Source organism: Bidens hawaiensis, unplaced genomic scaffold (assembly GCF_021521415.1).
Source record: "Bidens hawaiensis isolate Kalapana, Puna unplaced genomic scaffold, B.hawaiensis_p1.1 tig00000599_1, whole genome shotgun sequence".
Lineage (NCBI taxonomy): Eukaryota > Viridiplantae > Streptophyta > Magnoliopsida > Asterales > Asteraceae > Bidens > Bidens hawaiensis.
In genome coordinates, this window is record NW_027491036.1 from 2,402,228 (window position 1) to 2,422,559 (window position 20,332).

The following is a 20,332-nucleotide window of genomic DNA, read 5'->3' on the forward strand; positions in this document are numbered from 1 at the left end:
TGGTTATATTCAACAAGAATCAAAATACTTCATTCTAAATGGAATTGATGTAAGTGATTCAAGATGAACTCTAATTCTTGTATTTTGTTGTAATTTTGTCATTTTAATTTTATGAATATTCAACTTGCTCTTCAGATTTCACAAAATTATTCAGCCATATCGAGTTGTGTTAATACCACTAGAAATTGAATAAAACTGAGAGCAAATTTGTTAGAATAGTTATGTTGATTAATTGATTATAAGCCCACAAAGTACAAGATTTGACTTTAAAAGGTCAAACTTAGTTCATTTTATTGTGTTAATGTCAAAAGTGCAGCTAGCATAGTCATGTTAATAATACATCAATGAAGCACTGGATTTAACTTTACAAATATGTCAACCTTTCAAATTATTGTAATCATTCTAATGCATGTTTTATTGTTTTTAGTCTGATACAATATACAGTTAGGAAATCCAGTTTTGGTGCATGCTACTGGTTTAAACTCAAGAGCCTATATATAATGCACCACCCGGGCAAATTAAGACACTTAATTTTAAGTAATTTACAATTTTTCAAACACATGATACAACTTAAAATAGGGTTATATTAGTCATTCTAACACTAAATATAACTTTTCTTTCATATTTCTTCAAATTATTTACAACATTGCCCCCTCAACTTTAATCAACATTTGTAAATTTAGAGAATAGTTACAACTTTGATCTTCCATCTTTTAACTATATATTATTTATAATTTCACTTTTAACCCAAATTCCTCCACAATTTTTAACCGGTCATAACTTTTTCATATGTTAATATTTTTTTTAAAAATTGCACCATAAAAACGAGCATTTAATTCTCTTTAATTTGAGTATGATATTGTCATAGTTTGTTTTCAGTTAAAAAAATATCTTACGAATTGGCGTTTATGGTTCGGTTTTGATGGTTTTAAACTAAGCCGTGAGCCAAGCCGTTTTTTTTCATCGAAAACTGAAACCAAACTGTTGAAAATTAAAACCCAACAAAAACAAACCATTAACAATGGTTAGATTTCGGTTTCATTTGTACTTCGCTACTAAATTGAGTTTAAAATAAGAATTCTTAATCCACGGTTTCAAATGGAACGACGAGCACCCAAAAATCTCTTACGTGATTATTAAGGCCTGTATATCCCGCTGCATCGCGCGGGCACTCGTCTAGTATATATATATATATATATATAGGTTTAAGTTCATGAGAGAAATGAGATGAGTAAATCAGAAACTAATATTTTGAAGTCAATTTGTTGTAGTTATTCTTGAATAGGTTTGGTTTCGGTTCAGGTTTTTGGTAATAAAAAAAAAACAAGCACGAATAAGTTGCAATTTGTATACGGGTCAATTTAGGTTTGCTTGCAACAAGTCACAAACGAGTCAAGTTTGCGTTATAAATTTGTTTCCAGGTCTAAATTCTACAGTTTGGCTACCAGTTACTCATACATGTGGATTAGTAAAAGTGGATACAAAAGTCAATTGCAAGAGGCAGTATCAAAATTTTATAATTTTGGTTACGTTTAATGTTTCGAGCTCATCTGAGATTTTTCAGGTTATTTGAGAGTTGGATACGGGTCATTAAGGGCATTTCTGGAATATTATCTTATCTGATTGTCAAATGATGTTTGAATTTTGATAATACATTTTTAGTAGCATGATGAATTTTGATGATATTTTCTTATAAATTTTTTTTTTGAATATTGTAGAGATTTTATTAACATTTTCTTTTCATTTTACATCTATACTCTAAAACTGAACAACCCGGCTCAAGCTAAAGCGAACCTGAATATCCCAAAGCTTTAAACGGGTCAGTTATTGGGTCACTTTTTCCCAATCCAAAATCCAAATAACCCAACCCGAAAAACCTAGGACCCAAATAAAACACCGAGAACATTCCTATTTTGTTTCTACTTTTGTCATCTAAAGGTCTGGTTTCGGCATTTAAAAGTGTTTTGAAAATGCATTTTATCTTTGTTCTAAAAGCACTCTTTGTTTGGTGGTGCAATTGCAAAAGTTTTAAATTACATTGGTACGAGTAAGCAAATATTATTTAATTTAGTTTAATTTTTTGATGTTTCTAATTTTCTATTACTTTTTTCATTATCATCTTGAAGATGTGAAAAGAAATTGATTTTGAGGAGTTATCAATTTATGATGATATTGTTTAAATTCAAGTGGTGCTTTGTGAGTAGAAAAGAAATGAAGTAGAGAAAAAGAAAAGGTGAGAATTTTACAATACTAATAAGCCCTTGACAAGGATGATGAAACTATCCAAAAGAAAATATTACATATGATTGGATTAGATTTTGATAAGGTATAAGACACAATTTTAAAATCAAATGTATCAGTTTGATTATTAGAAAACATAAAAACAAAGGCATGAGAACACTGATTGACTTTCTTGAGCTGCAATTGATTTGTAAAGAGCAACAAACTGTTAAAGTTATGACCAAACTCCCCCTTGAACCCACCCAATTAAACAAAACTGCAGTCAAGTGAAGTGAAACATGATCCGTAGGCAAGGGGTAAACACAAGACACTCGTTATCAAAACAACTCAGTCACATGAATACCTGAAATAACTTAATTCATTGTTAAGTGGATAGATAGTGAAATACGAACCAATTTTTTTTTTTTTAACGACCAACTAAGTAACACCGGGTACTCTGTACGCGGCCCCCATTGGCTAAAGGTAGCCCGAGCCGGCCACTAGTCCGGACGGACGAAGCCCCTAGCGGTCCACCTATTGAGGGATTCACCGGATATAACCCGACCCCCACGCCCGCCAAATGGCATGACAACGAGGAGCCGGTAAAACCGGGTGAGATTAGTACTCAAACCATGGTCATCCCTCATATCTCCCATATAAATTGGTGGGTAGTAAGGTTTGAAACCCCTACCTTTCACTAGTAAATTGAGTGCTCTACCATTGAGCCACAACCAATTTATTAAATACGAACCAATTCATTGGTTGCGTGAAATATAACTGGTTTTCTTGTTTAAATAGATTGGCCCCACTAACCCGAAGCTCACATTGCTGATAAAATTGTAACTAAACACAAATTTCATAACAATAATTGGAGACCAAAGGTAACGGGAGACCTAGAATACATCATGACACGTCAATACAATCTTAGTCATTCTAAAGGCTGTATTATGAAAGAGGAAATAATATTGGAGTTCAAAGAGGTAAAACACAACATATATGCTTATGCACACATACATGACGTGTTGAAATGATAACATATTTATTAAACGGATGAACAAACTAGTCTTAAAGGTATAAACACCTAAAATACTAAGCTAAACACATTCTAAGGCAAACATAGAATAGCAGAGGTAAGTATGTCGGATATCATTTACGCGTGCATGGTGTACATTGAAACTAAGTTATCTATCATTATGTAATCTAAGGAAATACAAAGAAAAGACTAAATTAAATAAGATTAAGAAAAGGAAGTAAACAGAGATTATTTTTAACTAGAAACAAATGACAAAGAATAACTATTCATAATTTGATCATCTAAAACAAGCTAACACGAATGAATGATAATGTATGTGGGGAACCGCCTAGATAATACTAGCGCATGAACTGCTAGATGATTCATAGCCCTACCAGGTTAATCCCACCAGATTAGGTTTAGAAGCTATAGACACACCTCTTTGATATATCCTAATAAAGCTAGTCTCTTGATACAATCATATGACACGAGGCCTCTTAAGTGGGTTCTTATAGAATCAATGTCTTGCAAATTACAACCTTTATAGATCAGTTCAAAGAAAACACTAACTAGTTTCTGAATCCTTTACTTCAGAATCTTCCCACAGGTAGAACACACTTTTTACCAGTTGATTAACAAGTTGTTTATTACCCGCTGATGATTTAATTAAGCTTTGAGTTAATGGGTATCAATATAATCCAGAAATAAAACAAAACAAATATATCTGCATAACTTCTATAAAAAGATGATTTGAACCACACAACTCAACAAAACAATCAACAAATCAGGGGCAGACCCATATTAAGTGGGTCGGGGCCAATGTTTTTTAAATTTTCTTAAAGACGGTATGTAATTTTTAACGGAACACATAAAATTTAATGAATGGAACTCAGAACTCTGATATTATAGGTTGAAGTTTCTATCTTGTCTAAATGTCATTTTCCCCCTTTTTATCCTTTTTTGAACACAATTCTACTTGATAACAACACGTCACATGTTCATTGTAGTCATTGTTTACGATCCCACATTTTGTTAGACGCATGTTGCCTTTTAGTTATTTCCTTTTAATTTTTTACTTAATTGTTAGTGGATGTCAGGTTGGCCCAATAGTACCTTTTTGTTTTTTATGCCTTTAAAAAGGCTTTGTTTTTATGAATTAAGCAAGCATAATATTTCAACACGGTGTGTTGGATATGCATATACAAACAACCGCTTTAATAAGGTAACCATCGAATTACTTACATGTATTGGTAGCTTGAGCCCGAACGATAATTTTAGTGCAAATGGCCAAATGATATTAATGTTGGTTGAGTTGTATTCGTGTGATTTTAGTTATGATAAAAGAGATCTTATTTTGTGTGTTTTCCAATGAGTAATGATCATGTTTTGTCTGTTTTTTTAGTGAGTAACGATCATATATATATATATATATATATATATATATATATATATATTTCTGTTATGCTCCTCGCCCCGCCCCGACCCGTACGACGAATGACCCGGAAAATTTGAACACCTAGAAAATGGGACTCAATTGGTAAAAAACCCGGGTCCTCCACTATCAACAATCACATGCAAGTATACATTATAAGATTCTTATAACTCATCATCATCATACTCAGTATATCCCACCAATAGCAAAGCTATGGTAGGGTCTGAGGAGGGTAAAATGTAGACAACCTTACCTCTACCCCATAGGGATAGAGAGGCTGCTTCCGGTGAGACTCCCGGCTCGATAGTAGTTTTGCATCAAGCCTTGGACATAAGACACATAACACTCAACCATCGGGACACCGACCGATTGGTGCATGCACCCTTGTCTTTCGGCTATCAACGCCACCACATGATGCCTGATTAACCTTCCGCCACTTTTAACGTTATTTTCACGAGATTAGTAAAATAACGTCAAAATTAGTGCAATTTCACTTTTGCCCACCCGAGGGTTCACACATATATACATTATATGCGTGCGCCGCAAGCAGGGCGTCAAGATTATTATAACTAAACTGCTAAAATCATACTCATAGACATATCAAGCATTCAATAATATCAACAAAGTCTATATTCATCGCATCCAAATGGTTTTAAAGGTTTAATGAACAAAACACAAAAAAACAAAGAAAGAATTATGTTTACATGAACTAGAAATATAAAAAGAGCAAGATAGAACCCGAATGATCTGTGTTGATGGAATCCTGGTCCGCATCTATATTAAAAACACATAGATTGATATGAAAATTTTGAATCAACTAGAAGTACCTTCTGGGTATTATGAGAGAGTTCAGTGGAGCTGGCGCAGGAGCTTGGGCAACAGGAACATCCCCAGGATATATCAGCTTTGGATTGTTCGCAAAACTGAAACGATAGAAAATTTCATCAGTAATGGAGATCACATTAGTAGGAGTATAGGCAGATATGTCTCCAATTTGTGTTTCAATGACGGGTAAGGCGGTCAAGCTATCTACGCCTGTCTGGTCCGATCGTTTAGCAGATTTTGCAATTAATAGCATGAAGGGGTGACATTATAATACTAAAGGTGTAAATTTACTTAAGAATGCATGAGATCGGGCTATTTATGTTTTTATCCATAACGTTTCAAATGGGTGAAAAGTGTTCAAAGTATGTATTAAAGGGGTACGTAAAGCTTGTTAAACATTACTCTTCACCAAATTATTTGTAGACTGATATGAAGGTTTGTAGCAAAGTTGTTCTAGTCATTGAGGCTTCTAGTGAGCAAGTTTAGAGGATGTTTGAGTCAGCACTCATAGAATATCACCCCTCAAAGAATGATTCTTCAAAGAATGATGTTTTAGAAATAATACATTTTTTGCACATAGTATCTCACAAAGTTTTTATTTAGAAAAAAAAAAGATAAATTGAATTTAAAACAAAGTTGTTTTGGGTTAACTCAACCACTCCTATTCAATCCGTGTAATAATACCCATTTGATCCTAACTCATTTTTACCCGGTACCCAATCTACTTATCTCTACCATCTTTTCACCTGATCTATAATTTCATAAATCATATAACAAACAACAAATCTGATAGGTGTGAACATGGAAAAGGAGCCGTTGCGAGGAACATAACCGCTCAATCGGTTAATTGAAAGATCACTACAATAAAGAACAACCACATATATATAAATTAATCCATCCTTTTTGCAATAGTTACGTGAAAGTGTTTTAAAGATAACTGGCCAAATTTGATACTCACATAACATGTAGTGTAGTTATGGTAGTTAAAGAGTATGGAATTGTTCCGGTCGAAGAGTTGCTGTTGAGACGACTATTCTTGCACAAAAGACATCGAAAAAGTAACTATTTACTAATATGTGATCATTAATAAATATATAGCAAACAGCCATAAAAATTAAGGCGAAAGATAATAAAATTTTCTTCAAGAAAAATAGAATGAATGATGTGAGATCATACAAGTTGTGAAGTTTCTGAAGGTTGCCCAATGCCGTTGGGATGTGACCATGTATTCGATTCAAGAAAAGATCCAGGCTAACCAAGTTGGTTAAGTTTCCAATCTCCTTAGGAATTGTTCCGGTGATGTTATTACTAAACATCTCCCTGCCACACATAGAGTTTGAAACATTTTCATGAACTCAAATCAAGAATTTATTGTGGTATACTATTTGAAATACATGATGTTAGTGATTTTAGTGTTATCACCATCTTCTTAGTATAACTGAATTAAGTTGATGTCTAAGGGAGATAAGAATCAAAGTACAAGAAAACTAAGCAACAATGACTAGCTAGGAAAACCGTTGCAAAATTAGCAACTAAAATCAAAATAGTTTCAAAAATAAGGGTCTAAGTTATTCTACAAAGGGGAACAAAAATGAGAAGGATGATAATGATTTATAACCACACAAAAAAACCCTCTAAAAAAGTTAATAAAAAAATCATAACTCAAAATTTAATTAAACAACGAGAAAAAGTAAAAACACAAAAATGTTTTCAGCGTCTTTCTCGTTCTAAAAAAACACAATGGTGAGTGAAAAAGCCGTTGTTTCTTTTTGTTTATCATTGTGTTTTGTGTTTATTTTCGTCATTGATTATGTCTTTTTTCTTTATTTTGTGTTATATTACTTAACATTGTGTTATATTTTGTTCGACATTGTGTTATATTTTGCCATCTTTTGTGTCTTTTTTTAGTTATAATTGTGTCTTTTGTTCATTTTCGTCATTGTTTCTTTTCGTCAATTTTTATATTTTTATATTCTGTATTCTTTTTTTGAATGGGAATGATGGCGGAAACATTTTAGTTTTTTAAAATTTTTCGCTTTTTATTTATATTTTGATTTACGATTTTTTTATTATTTTTTCTGAATTTATTTGTATGGGTTTTTTGTGTGGTCACAAATACTTCTCACACTTCTCATTTTTGTCTCCCTTTGTATTTTAACTTTACCCTGTCGGGCCAAAATAAAGTACTTTTTGGTATTGTAAGCTATACCGGTGTCGATACCATGACGACACAGTGATGAACTGAACCAACTCTGACTAAACAACATCAATGCCACTATCGGTATTTTTGGAACCGGTAATATTATTCATTTTTACAGCGTTGGGTCAATCTAAAACACATGCTGATTGCCATAGCACGATATTATGGGTATTTTTGTCGGTTACTATAGTGAGTGTCGGTACCTTAACAAAATAAAATGATACCGACCGAACTCATGCATATCACACATGTTACATTTTGCTAGTTTTTGAACAAAATGTGTTTTAAGGTTACTCCAAACTTAATTCAACCAATACAAAAGTTAACACTTACAAGTATTGTAGATTAGCAAGTTGACCAAGCTACGGAACTAGTTCACCGCTCAAGTTTGCGTTTCCAAGATCACTGCATTTAACAAATCCCATAACATAGTATTCTTTATGAGACTACGCTATAAAAAGAAGTGCTACTTCAAGATCTCAAAAATAGCGAAGAAGCTTACATTCGAGTAACACTGTTTTCACCGTTGCAAGTAACATGAAACCAAAGACATGGATTCACCATAGTTGGATCCCAACTTTGCATAACATTGTTAGGATCGCTTAGGTGCGTCTTTAATGCATACAATGAGTCAACTGTTCTACACCAAGGTTAGGGTTATAAGCTTATCATAAGTTGTTAAATTAATGAAGTTTTACTATAGGTGACAAATTCCGACACAGACACCTTGGGTTCTCACATCTAGACTGTTTAAAAATTTGGTCGTGTTTGGATTGACTTGCTTAGTTAAACAAGTCGAAGAACCAACCCAATTAAAACGTTTACAACTTGTTAGAAATCAGGCCTCAATAATCAAACACGAGAAGACAATTTTGATCAACTCGTTCAATTTTTTGCTTTATTGAAAAAAAATTGAAAAACTTAACCAAACATAAATTATCAACCATACTAATCTATTTATACTAAATTCAAACCTAAACCAACTATAACCCGAACTCTTATAAACTTATCCTCATAAAAAGATAATTATAATTACCTTAAACATTTCAATAAATTTAAATAAGTGACTCAAACTCTAATAATTTAAATAGTTATCAAGATTAATGCTTCGCAACTTAATAGTTATTCAACAACCCTTAAGTCATCTAGATAGATGAATTATATGGTCAAGTTCTGATTACACTATATTAAATGTGTGCTGGTTAAATTAAGTTGATGTTTTTTCAGACATATAAAAATATTGTTATTGGGTTCTACAAATTCAACCCACAAACCCGACACACACTCCTATGAACATAATACATTTCTAAAAAATCGGCATCAAGAAACCACGTACCTTCAGAATTTCCATAAACACTCGATATTTTATATAATACCAAAATAAACAAGAGCAGAGCAGAAGATGAAAACAAAACCGGAATCCGATCCATTTCACATAAATATATATTGTTAGGATCGGGCCTAACAATTACTAACCCAAATGATTGGAACTCGAAACACCAACTTGTAACTTTAAAAACAGCTTCAACGTTCAAACTGACACCTAACTTATTATATAGCATCCATAAATAACAATTGTATAATTATTTTAAGGAAGTGTACAAGCAAGAAAATTTCATATTAATTATTGTGGATTTTATTTGGTCAAAAGAGAAAAAAAAGAGGAAAAAAGAAAAAGAAAAGAGTTGACTCGACCTTCGGTTTGGCCAAGGCGTTGTAGAAAGCTTCTAGCATTATTTCAAGTAATTATTGTGGGATTCAAAGCTTCGAGTATCATTTCTTTTTGTTATTTATGTTTAAAAAAACAAAGTGGTTGTAGACTTGTAGGAAAAGTTAGGAGTGAGACCTGATAGGCACTAGTAAAGTAGGACAACAACTTGAATTTAACATTTTTTTATTATTAATGTTAAATATTTATAATTCACGCGTGAAAAGGTGGATAAAAGATATGAAATTAGGCTGATGTGGAATTGGATGTTCAACTAATCCAATTTCGAATATTCAATTATTAGAATTGAATTATTTGAATTTTGAACCTAGATTTGAATTTGAAATAGATTTGACAAATTTGATTTGCTTCGAATTCAAAATAGCTAATTTGAAATTCGATTCAAATTCAGTTCAGAAAATCTATTTTAATTTCAATTTCAAAACGGCTACAAATTTACGTTTTTATAACAAAAAAGTACAATTATATAATACAAATAAAACATTTAAATTTATAACATCTAAAATATTTAAAGTGGTAACATCCAGTTACATGGATTAATAATAAAAATGACAAAATTTCAATTTTTATTCTTCAGACTTTATAAAATTTCTATAATTTATCTTTTAACAAAGATGTATATCTATTATAATAATAATAATAATAATAACATCAACAACAACAATAATAAAATCTATAAATTGGATTCGAATTTATAATCATAAATTCCTCCCTGATTCAAAATTCAATTACTAAATATTCGAATTCGAGCCAAATCGAATTTGAATAATTGAAAATTGAATTCAAACCTTGAACTTTGAATGTGAGTCGAATCGAATTCCAAGTTCCTCGAGTTCGATTTGAATACTGAACACCCCTAGTTGTGAAGAATTGTTATTTAATAAAATATTTACGTTAAAAAAATTTGAAATTCATGCCGTAGTTTGTTGTGAAGGGTTGTAGTGTTGTTTGAGGTGGTGTAAAAGCATGATGCGAAAAACTGCGCTGCATGCACAAGACCATAGGCATGTAGGGTCTACGTGGAGAATTCATCAGTGTGATGGTTGGTTGGCAGCAATAATATTAGGGAAAATTCCTAAAATAGGCATTTATGAAAACGTTTTTCAGGTTTTAGGTATTATTTGCAAGAAATTCCCAAACTATGTATTATAAACTTGATGTGGTGTGAGATATATATATTTTTATTAAAGATTTATCACACTTTGTCGGGTTTTAAAAATGGTTTTCACCTAGACTTAACCACACACACAAAAGGCAAGTGTACCCATCGTGTGGTAATATAGTAACGGCGAGAACCAGGTATCAATCCATGGACATGTAAATTTTAATATCAAACCATTGCAAATATAATAACTGTGAGAAATGAGCTTAATTGATTTGTTTTAAGATTAATTTTTTAGAAAAACTCGTAACAATAAATTAAAGCAAGTAACACGATAATGGAGATAAACAAGAATTAAGAAGCTATCACCTTAACTTAGAATCCACTTGACTTATAATGATGGTAAACTTAAATATATGATAAATTCACTATTTTGTTTTAAAAAGAATAGTTTCTAGTTATAGATAACCATCCAAATAAATTTTTGGAAGACTTAGTACGAATTATATACAAACTAATCAACTCAAATCATACTATAATGTAAGTGAACCTTTATGTTGAAATTTAAAGATATAGATTATCATTAAATTACGAAACTCAATCTAACAACCGGTCGGAAAGATTACATGAACAACACATAATCCACCTATGGTTGATTAAATTAGACTAAGTTCAAGTATTCATTTGATTTATGAATTTTCAACCCAAGTGTAATATTAAAATAGTTGTGTTAACAAATTATTTATAATATTACTTAACAAGAATATCAATTCATAACAAATGTTCAATCTAGGATATGTGTTTAACCAATTTTCATGTAGCATACAATAATTATTTTAACTATTTATAGATTAAAAGTTATAAAGTTGTATGAACAACATTTATAAATAAATGATAAAATCAAGAGTCTTTCAACATAACAAGATGTACCATTTATAATTCTTGTATGTTACTTTCAATTGTTTAAACACAATATTTCATCAAAAGATAACCAAGAACTAGTCATTATTTTAACATAAAATTATCGTATATTAATTCCAACCATCAAAAGTTGTCAAGTTTCATCATGGGTTAAGGTGATCTAAAGAGTTTTAGCTCATAATAATTATAAAAGATACACCAAAATAGAAGAATATAGCATTCATGTTTAATATTAAGATAATCTAACCAAGCTAGATAATTATGATGATGCTAAGACTTCTTCTTGATGTTGTATGAAGGATTCAAGAGCTTCTCATTCTTTAATTCTATGGATTATGAGAGTGGAAATGAGAGTGTTTTTCTCGAAAATTGTTCACTCCAAATGAGCAACATGCATGGTCTTTATATAGGCTAAATGTGCACAAGGCATGACCCATGCTTAGTAGGGCATGACCCATGTTGGTCCCCATGTAGTACACCACGTGCTCCCTGGTTGTACTCTATGGAATATAGCTAGGCACGGGGCATGTTTGGTCTAGGCATGGGCTGTGCTGGTCCCCCAAGCATTAAATGCGCATGCTACTGATTGTACTTTCTTGGCAGACTTGATTGGCATGGGGCATGTCTGGCTGAGGCATGACCCTGTGTGTCTTCAAAAAGGGGGACAATGTACAGTGTACTTTATTTTGTCATCTTCGAAGGAGGCGTGGGGCGTGTCTGCCTGAGGCACAGCCTCATGCTTAGCTGATGTGTCTTCAGATGGAAATGGGGCATGCCTGGCTGAGGCTTGGCCCATGCTTAGCTGACAGATTATCATTTTTCTTGATTTTTTCTTTATTTTTCTTCATGTTTGGTTTTCTAAGCTCATTTTTCCTACAAAAACAAATAGAGGCTTATTAGAAGTGATTCTCAATAATATTATCATGATAATAACATGAATCGAGTATAAAATGATGCAATAAAGATGTATAAATAATTATACATCAAAACTAGTCGTGGCGAGTAGTTTATGATTACACACGAGTAGTTTGTAGATCCGGTTAAAACTTGCCACGTGCCCTTAAACTAACCGTAACTAGCAGATTCACTAATCATTTGCTCGTCACGACTAAATAAGTTTCATACCTCGTAATCAACGCACACGAGTAATTCATAAGTCATTTCTTCGCGACGACTAGTTTACATGGTTTACATTCCCCACACGAGTAGTTTATTAATAGTTAACTCGCCGCAACTAGTTTAACCTTACAATCTACTCGTCACGACTAAAGAACATATGAATTATTCGTGGGCGTTGATTACGAGGCATAAAACTTATTTAGTCGTGACGAGTTAATGGTTAGTAAATTTGCTCATTATGGTTGGTTTAAAGACACGTGTCCAGTTTTAATTGGTTATACAAACTACTCGTCACGACTAGATTATAATACATATTTTAAGAATTTCTTGCAAATGACACCTAAAACCTGAAAAACGTTTTCATAAACATTTATTTTGGGAATTTTCTCATAATATTATTAAGGATGATAAAATGTTATTGGTTACCGGTACCAAACATGTATTGTCGTCCCAGTACCGGTACCAAGTTTTAAAGAAAATCGGAATCGATGCCGGTAATTGAATTTTTGCCTACAGTAATGGTACCCAACCAAGTATTTTCAGTGAAGGTGCCATGTTTTTAGGAAATTTAAGATCAGAGAATTTGAGATCGATACCGAGCTCATCCCTAAATATTAAGAAATTTGTCCATGTATTATGCACAATGAGTTGTCTTCTTCTAAGAAATTTGTCGAGTAATATGCATAAGAAAGGTTGGAAATTTTCTAATTCTTTTTGTTGTTTATTTGTATTTAAAAATTAATTATCATATGGTTCTTCGATTGTGTGAACATGACGACACGGAATGTTAAGCTCCATTCGTTTCTTCTTGTCTTTTACGGATTACAAAACCCACTTTCAAAAACACACGTTTTCAACTTGGATAAGCCGGTCCAGTTATGCCTCTTTAAACTTTCTCCAAGAAAATAAGGAAATTACCGGCCGGGCTGATGAACCAGACCGAACTTCAATTATAGATTATTTTTTTCTTTAAAATCTTTAATGCCCTCAAACATTTATTAACCATTAACGATCCTTTCTTTTCTTCCATTACCAGAATTGAGCCCTAATTTCTTCCCCAATTTTGACACCATTCCGTCGATCAAAAAGGCCCGACTACCATGTCTCATTCATTGTAACATCCCGAAATTTCTAAGAATAAATAATTAATACATTATTTATTTAAGATGGAATAGTTTACTTAAGTTAGTAGAGAAATAAAATAATAAAGATGGAATGATAAGTAGGCTAATTAGATGGAATTAATTATGGACCAAAAAAGAAAGATGGGCCTAAGTTCTATGGGCTTAAGGGAGTATAAATACCCTTAAAACCCTAATCCTTTCCATTTTCATACATCTCCACACCATAGCCTACACCATCAAAACACACACTTAACCCAATTCCCGTTTTTGAGAAAACCACCCACAAAGACACAACGTTCTCGGAGATCTAGCCGTCGGATCGGTCTCAAATTTTAACCGAGTACTTCTGACATATAATTGAAGTTTTCCACCGAAAAGATCTTCGATCAGAGGTCGGGAGTCCGGTTTTTATCAGTAAAACCACAACGGCTCAAAAGTGAAGATTCCGACGACTGTTCAGCTATTCCGGCGACTGTAGCGACGGTTTCCGGAGAAGGTGACTGATGGTTTTGTAGATCGGGACCAGACGGTTCCGTGGCCGCTTGAATCACTCAAATGGGAGTTCGTTTGATATGGTTTTGAGCATCTCGAATGATTTCAAACAAAAATCTCAAAGGTACGTTTTTGTTAAAAAGGTTTACTTTTAATGAACGGATTTACATGAAAATTTGTAGGATGATAGATCGGGTCTAGACGAATCGTAAAGTTGCAAACTTGAAGATTAAAATGGACTTAACGAACTCATGGTTATGAACGGCTCGTTTAAATAAACCATAGATCTAGTTTTGAACGTTTTAGCCATAAAGGTTCAAGCTTTATGCTAGAAAAGGGTTGAGTCTTGATGATGGGTTGATAACAAATTTGAAACGGTGAAAACGGTGGAGAAACAAGCGAGATCTCGCTTTTCCGGTGAGATCCCGTTATTCCGGCAATGGCGGCGCCGGAGAATGTGGTACGAGGTTTAGATATTTTCAGGGAATTTTCTGACCTAACCCTAGTTCGTTAGCGGGAACGTAACGAACCAACCTTAGTTCGTGAACGGAGACATAACGAATTAGCAAGTAATTCGTTATGACCTTTCGTTTAGCTGAAATAACAAACTAGAGACAATTCGTTAAATTGATTCGTTAACAAAAGCTTAACGAACTAATCTCAATTCGTTATGTTAATTTTTTAAGGAAGAAATGATGAACTAAACCCAGTTCATTAAGGGTTCAGTTCGTTAAAGACCAGTTCGTTACAAGGTCCAATTCGTGCAAGGACCAGTTTGTTATAACAGTCAGTTCGTTATAATGAATGAGTTCATTCGTTAAGAACCCCATTCGTTAAGGGCTGGATAACGAACAAGAAGATTGACAGAATTACAGAAGTGGTCCCTTGACTTAGAAAAGAATGATATAAATACATAATAGCCCTTGAACTTTGATAAATGGTGAAAGATACCTTTAAAGGTTAGCAAGTAACGATTAACTAACCGGTGATGATTCAATGAAGTAAAACCGGCTTAGACGTATAAGATTAACTAAGTAGCAATGAGTATGGCTAGAGCAGCGTTTAACATCTCAACTATTAAACAGATAATCGCGCACAACTCAAGAGAGGAATAACCATTAGCAGAATAAGTAACCGAGTTCAGGTGAGTTTCTAGCCCCACTTCCTTGTTATGTTTTCGGGGCTGTGTGCATACTCGATGTGAATGTTAATACACTTATCCTAAGTGATAAGTGTATGCCCTAGGTGATATATGTGGACGGTATGAATGATTGCTTGTCGGTACGTGAACGATCTTCGGATATTGCACGTACTGTCAAGTTATAGTTATGAATATGAATGTTATGTATAATGTATGAATGATTGCTTGTCAGTACGTGAACGATCTTCGGATATTGCATGTACTGTCAAGTTATAGTTATGAATATGAATGCTATGTATAATGTATGAATTAATGCTTGATGATGCGTGAACGATCTTCTGATATTGCATGCATCGTCAAGGGATAGTTGAAAGTTATGATTGATATATATATATAATATATAAACGGTGTATGTATGTATGAAAGTTATAATTATGATTATATAGAAAAATATGGTATGGTTGTATGGAAGAGAGGGTGACCGGACCCTAATAATATCCGAGGATGGAAGGTGACCGGACCCTAATAATATCCGAGGATGGAGGGTGACCGGACCCTGATAATATCCGAGGATGGAGGGTGACCGGACCCTGATAATATCCGAGGATGGAGGGTGACCGGACCCTGATAATATCCGAGGATGGAGGGTGACCGGACCCTAATAATATCCGAGGATGGAGGGTGACCGGTCCCTAATAATATCCGAGGATGGAGGGTGACCGGACCCTAATAATATCCGAGGATGGAGGGTATCGGACCCTAACAATATCCGAGGTATGTAGGGCGAAATGCTCTTTATAATGTAAGGTTAGTTACGTGTGTATTGTGTATGTTAAAGAAAGAAGGCACGAAAGAATGAAAGAATGAAAGAATGTGTATGGCAGCACGATGAACATGTTAAGTATGTAATACGTGTCTTTGGATACATATATAAGTAAGCATGTGAATGTATTGAATGTTGTCTGATTAACTAGAACTCACTCAGCGTAGCTGATTTTTAGTATGCACGCAGGTATATACGTTTATTGAGCTGGCATGAGGATGGCACATGACATGAATTGAACGGCTGGCATCTGAAGATGGAAGAAATGATGTTTTGAACATGATGTTCTATGTTATGGTTTTAAGGAAATGATTAAATATTTTATAACGAATGATCGAAGTTAACGTTTCCGCGAATGTTTTAAATAACTCTGATAATTAGAACTATGTTTATGAGTAAATCCAACGTCCAAATGTGAGGCACCGGTAACGGGGCCTTACATTCATCGTCTTCTTTGTCAAAATTATTTAATGCTTTATGCCCTATATATTATTTAGTTAATTGTAGGTTCCACCCTTGCTGTCAGCATGGTTTGCAGGTTGCAATCCCTGTCTGTGATTTTTGGCATCCGATACCCTAACATTTGCAGGGTATGGCAAATTGAACCCTTCATCAAGTCAACTGTCCATTGACTGTTTAAAAAAGGACAATTACTATAATACCCTCATACATTTATTAACCATTAACGATCCTTTCTTTTCTTCCATTACCCGAATTGAGCCCTAATTTCTTCCCCAATTTCGACACCATTCCGTTGATCAAAAAGGCCCGACTACCATGTCTCATTCTTCGTCTTGTTTGTCAAAATTATTTAATGCTTTATGCCCTATATATTATTTAGTTAATTGCAGGTTGCACCCTTGTTGTCAGTACGGTTTTGCAGGTTGCAATCATTGTCTTCGATTTTTGGCATCCGACACCCTAACATTTGCAGGGTGTGGCAAATTGAACCCTCCACCAAGTTAATTGTTCGTTGACTGTTTAAAAAAGGGGGTAATTACTATAATACCCTCAAACATTTATTAACCATTAACGATCTTTTCTTTTCTACCATTACCAGAATTGATCCCTAATTTCTTCCCCAATTTCGACACCATTCCGTCGATCAAAAAGGCCCGACTACCATGTCTCATTCTTCGTCTTGTTTGTCAAAATAAAACATCAAATTTGATGTGGCAGATGTGATATGCTCGTGTGGTGCATGCAACAACTTGCTATCAAACTTCGAAGACCAAAGCAAACCCTAGTCGGCGTTTCTTATGTCGTGTAAGGGCCTGTTTGTTAGTATCTGAATGGAACCATTCAGATGGAAACATCTGAATAGTTATAATTAGGTCTGAATCAGTCAGACTCATGTTGTTGTTGAATAAAACATATCTGAATGAACCAAATAACCCCTAAGTCTTCAAAAACATGCAATTTTATTGGTTAATTAGGTTTATTTGGTTAAATGTGTAATTTATTTTAGTTTGTTGTGGGTGATTTCACAAAGTTTGTGAATGTTTCAATTTGGCTGATGTGTTTCATGTGTTATACATGTTTTAGGCATGAATATACATTGTCATTGCAGAAGGGCTGTTGTGGTTTCGTCATTGATTATGGATCCTCTTATGTATGTACTTTGACTTTCACATGAATCAAACAAGCATTTGATATGCATATTTAGCACATTACAACATCCCAAATATGAATTCAGTCTTGGCATAAACATAATAGTCAGGCATTGTCCTAAACATAACAAACAAGAGACAAACACATGTCTCTAGAATAAAACAAACATTATAACCACTCACAAATTCATGAAACAAACATTGTCTCGATTCCCACATCTTGACTTGGCATCGGCGCACCTTGTATTGCAGCTTGTGAAGATGCTTCCCCACCTTAACCCTAGCATGTTGACTAGTTGTATCCATTGTTTCCACATTTGCTACATATAATGGTGCCACCCTTCCTTCTCATTTTACCCTCTTATCAAATTGAGTCTCAACCTCTTGTAATGACCTCTGCCTTTTATCGAGTCTTCCAATCTATTCAGTTCATGTACAAATTTGCATTAAAAAGTGATGCCTTACTATCCTTGTACTAAATAATTCTTAGAGTTACAACGTTTGTGTTTTTCCTTATAGAATACAGATGTATGGTGCAAAGAGAGTTGTCATCCAGGGAGGTCGCACAGGACGTCATGGTAGGCCACATTGTAACCCGTTACCCTCTACTGAAATGGTGAGCAACACAAGAGGAGTATAAGAATGTGTTTGCACGAGACCAGAGTAACAACAAGGGTATCAACTTGATACTTGTATTCAAGCTGCCATTGCTCACGTTGTAGCTATTGCAATAATGAATATGCATCCAGAAAAGTTTGCCGGATGTCATGTTAGAACCACTGATAATGTAACGATTCTGACAAAACCCGGTATACCCTAACCGGTAGACAATAGTTACGTCATATTTAATGTCGGGTACATGAATTACCATAGTAATTATAAGAGAATACATGATTCACTGTATTGATTGTACGTGAATATATAATTCATAGTATTGAATATGCAATTAATCGATCGATAGTTATTGAAACCCGAACGAATCGAGGGTTCAATTATAGACGATATCTATAATATTTAGTGATTTTACGAAGCATTAATGCTTCGGGATAAGTAAAGTATGGCACAGAAAAAGAATTTCGATTTAATGGTACGTCGGTACATTAAACGAAACTTTCAATACCAAACCGAGCAAGAGATGATCGATCAAGCCGAAAAAGATGCGCCATAATTAATAATATAATGTTTTAAGTTAATAAATGTCATGGTTTAAGTTTTTAAAGTTTTTAAATCGGTTTTATATAAATTTCATTTTTAAGCCGAAAAACGACCGTTTTAGCCTCGTTTTAAGCCGAATTAAACATTTAACCAAAAAACGAACTGAACCAGATTATCCAAAACATTATCCGGATATCCGAAATCCAATCATGTGGCCTAGAATGGAGAGGTGGGTCCCACCCCACCCCCTAACTAAACCGATCGGAACTCAAGGGTTCCATACCCTTATCATTTTCTTTTTTTCTAAACTCACATTCAACAATCCATCAATTCTTTCAAGATCATGATCCAAAACCGAGAGTTTTTAGCAAGAAGACAAGGTAAAGAATCGAGTTAATCGCGTTTCCATCTTCGTTTCTTGAGTTTATTTGCAAGAAAATGAGGTTTCAAAGATGAAAACCGATTCTTGCATGATCAAGTGATGTATACGGGTTATACAAGGGATCTTGGTCCAAGAAAGGAGTTAAACGAACCAAGAACGAATTTTTACGGTTTAAATCTTTGTTTTTGAATCATAACCGAAACTATAGTGTAAGAGGCTTGATCGTGAGTGTAACTTGCTTGGTATTGTGGTATGTTGGTTTAGGTTATGTGTTTAGTGGTAGATAAGGCGGAAAGACGAGTTTGTAGCTTGTAGTGGCGGAAAACGAAAGGTATATTCGGTTATGTTCGGTGTATGTGTTTTGGGACAGATTGTTGACGGTTTAGAGTTGGGTCATGAAATTTTACAGGGATGTTCTACACATGAAAATATGAGTTCTGTGAATTTTTGGTAATTTTTGGACAAAGGATGAATATTTGGTGAATTTAATGCTCGGTTTTGGCCAAAAATGGTGAAAAATAGTTAAATATCATGAAAAATTCTGGAAAATTGCAGATAAGTTTTCTATATCATGTATAAGTCACACACAAAATTTGAGGTCCGTTGGAGAAGTTTAAGTAGACTTTTCGGTTAAACGAGTTCTAGGGTTTTCTAGCTCGGTTTTAGTGAAAATGGCATGTAAAGGAAGATTTTGGTTCTGGAAAAATTACAGGGGACTATGTGGATGGCAGGGGACATCCAGGAAAAATTTGGGATTTTTCTAAGATCGTTTGGTATTTAAGACATATTTAGTGTTTAAATTGTGTTTAAAAATAGATAAACAAATTTTAAATATAGAAATTAATTCTGAAAATATTTTTATAAAATTCCCCACTGTCAAAAAGTGATTTGTGCAAAATTTCAAGATCCGAGAGTAAACGGATAATTATTTGTGCTAAAAAGGAAATAAAAACAAACTTTTAAAGCTTAAAACGCGTAAACCAGTAAAGTTCGCCTAAGCGAGCTGACTGGTGTATAAAAACCCTAAAAATGAACTATTTTCATA

At 33.8% G+C, this 20,332-nt stretch overlaps 1 protein-coding gene across 1 annotated transcript in view; it reads right to left on the minus strand.

Moving 5' to 3' along the window:
* Positions 1-5,234: 5,234 nt before the first annotated feature.
* LOC143636616 (uncharacterized) overlaps positions 5,235-20,332 on the minus strand; it is a 34,242-nt gene continuing 19,144 nt past the window's right edge. The window contains exons 4-6 of the mRNA XM_077104171.1: positions 6,666-6,809; positions 6,448-6,519; positions 5,235-6,347 (exon numbers count right to left, since the gene is read on the minus strand). Of these exons, the coding sequence (XP_076960286.1) occupies positions 6,221-6,347; positions 6,448-6,519; positions 6,666-6,809 (343 nt within the window). The 3' untranslated portion in view covers positions 5,235-6,220. The remainder of the gene's footprint in view (positions 6,348-6,447; positions 6,520-6,665; positions 6,810-20,332) is intronic.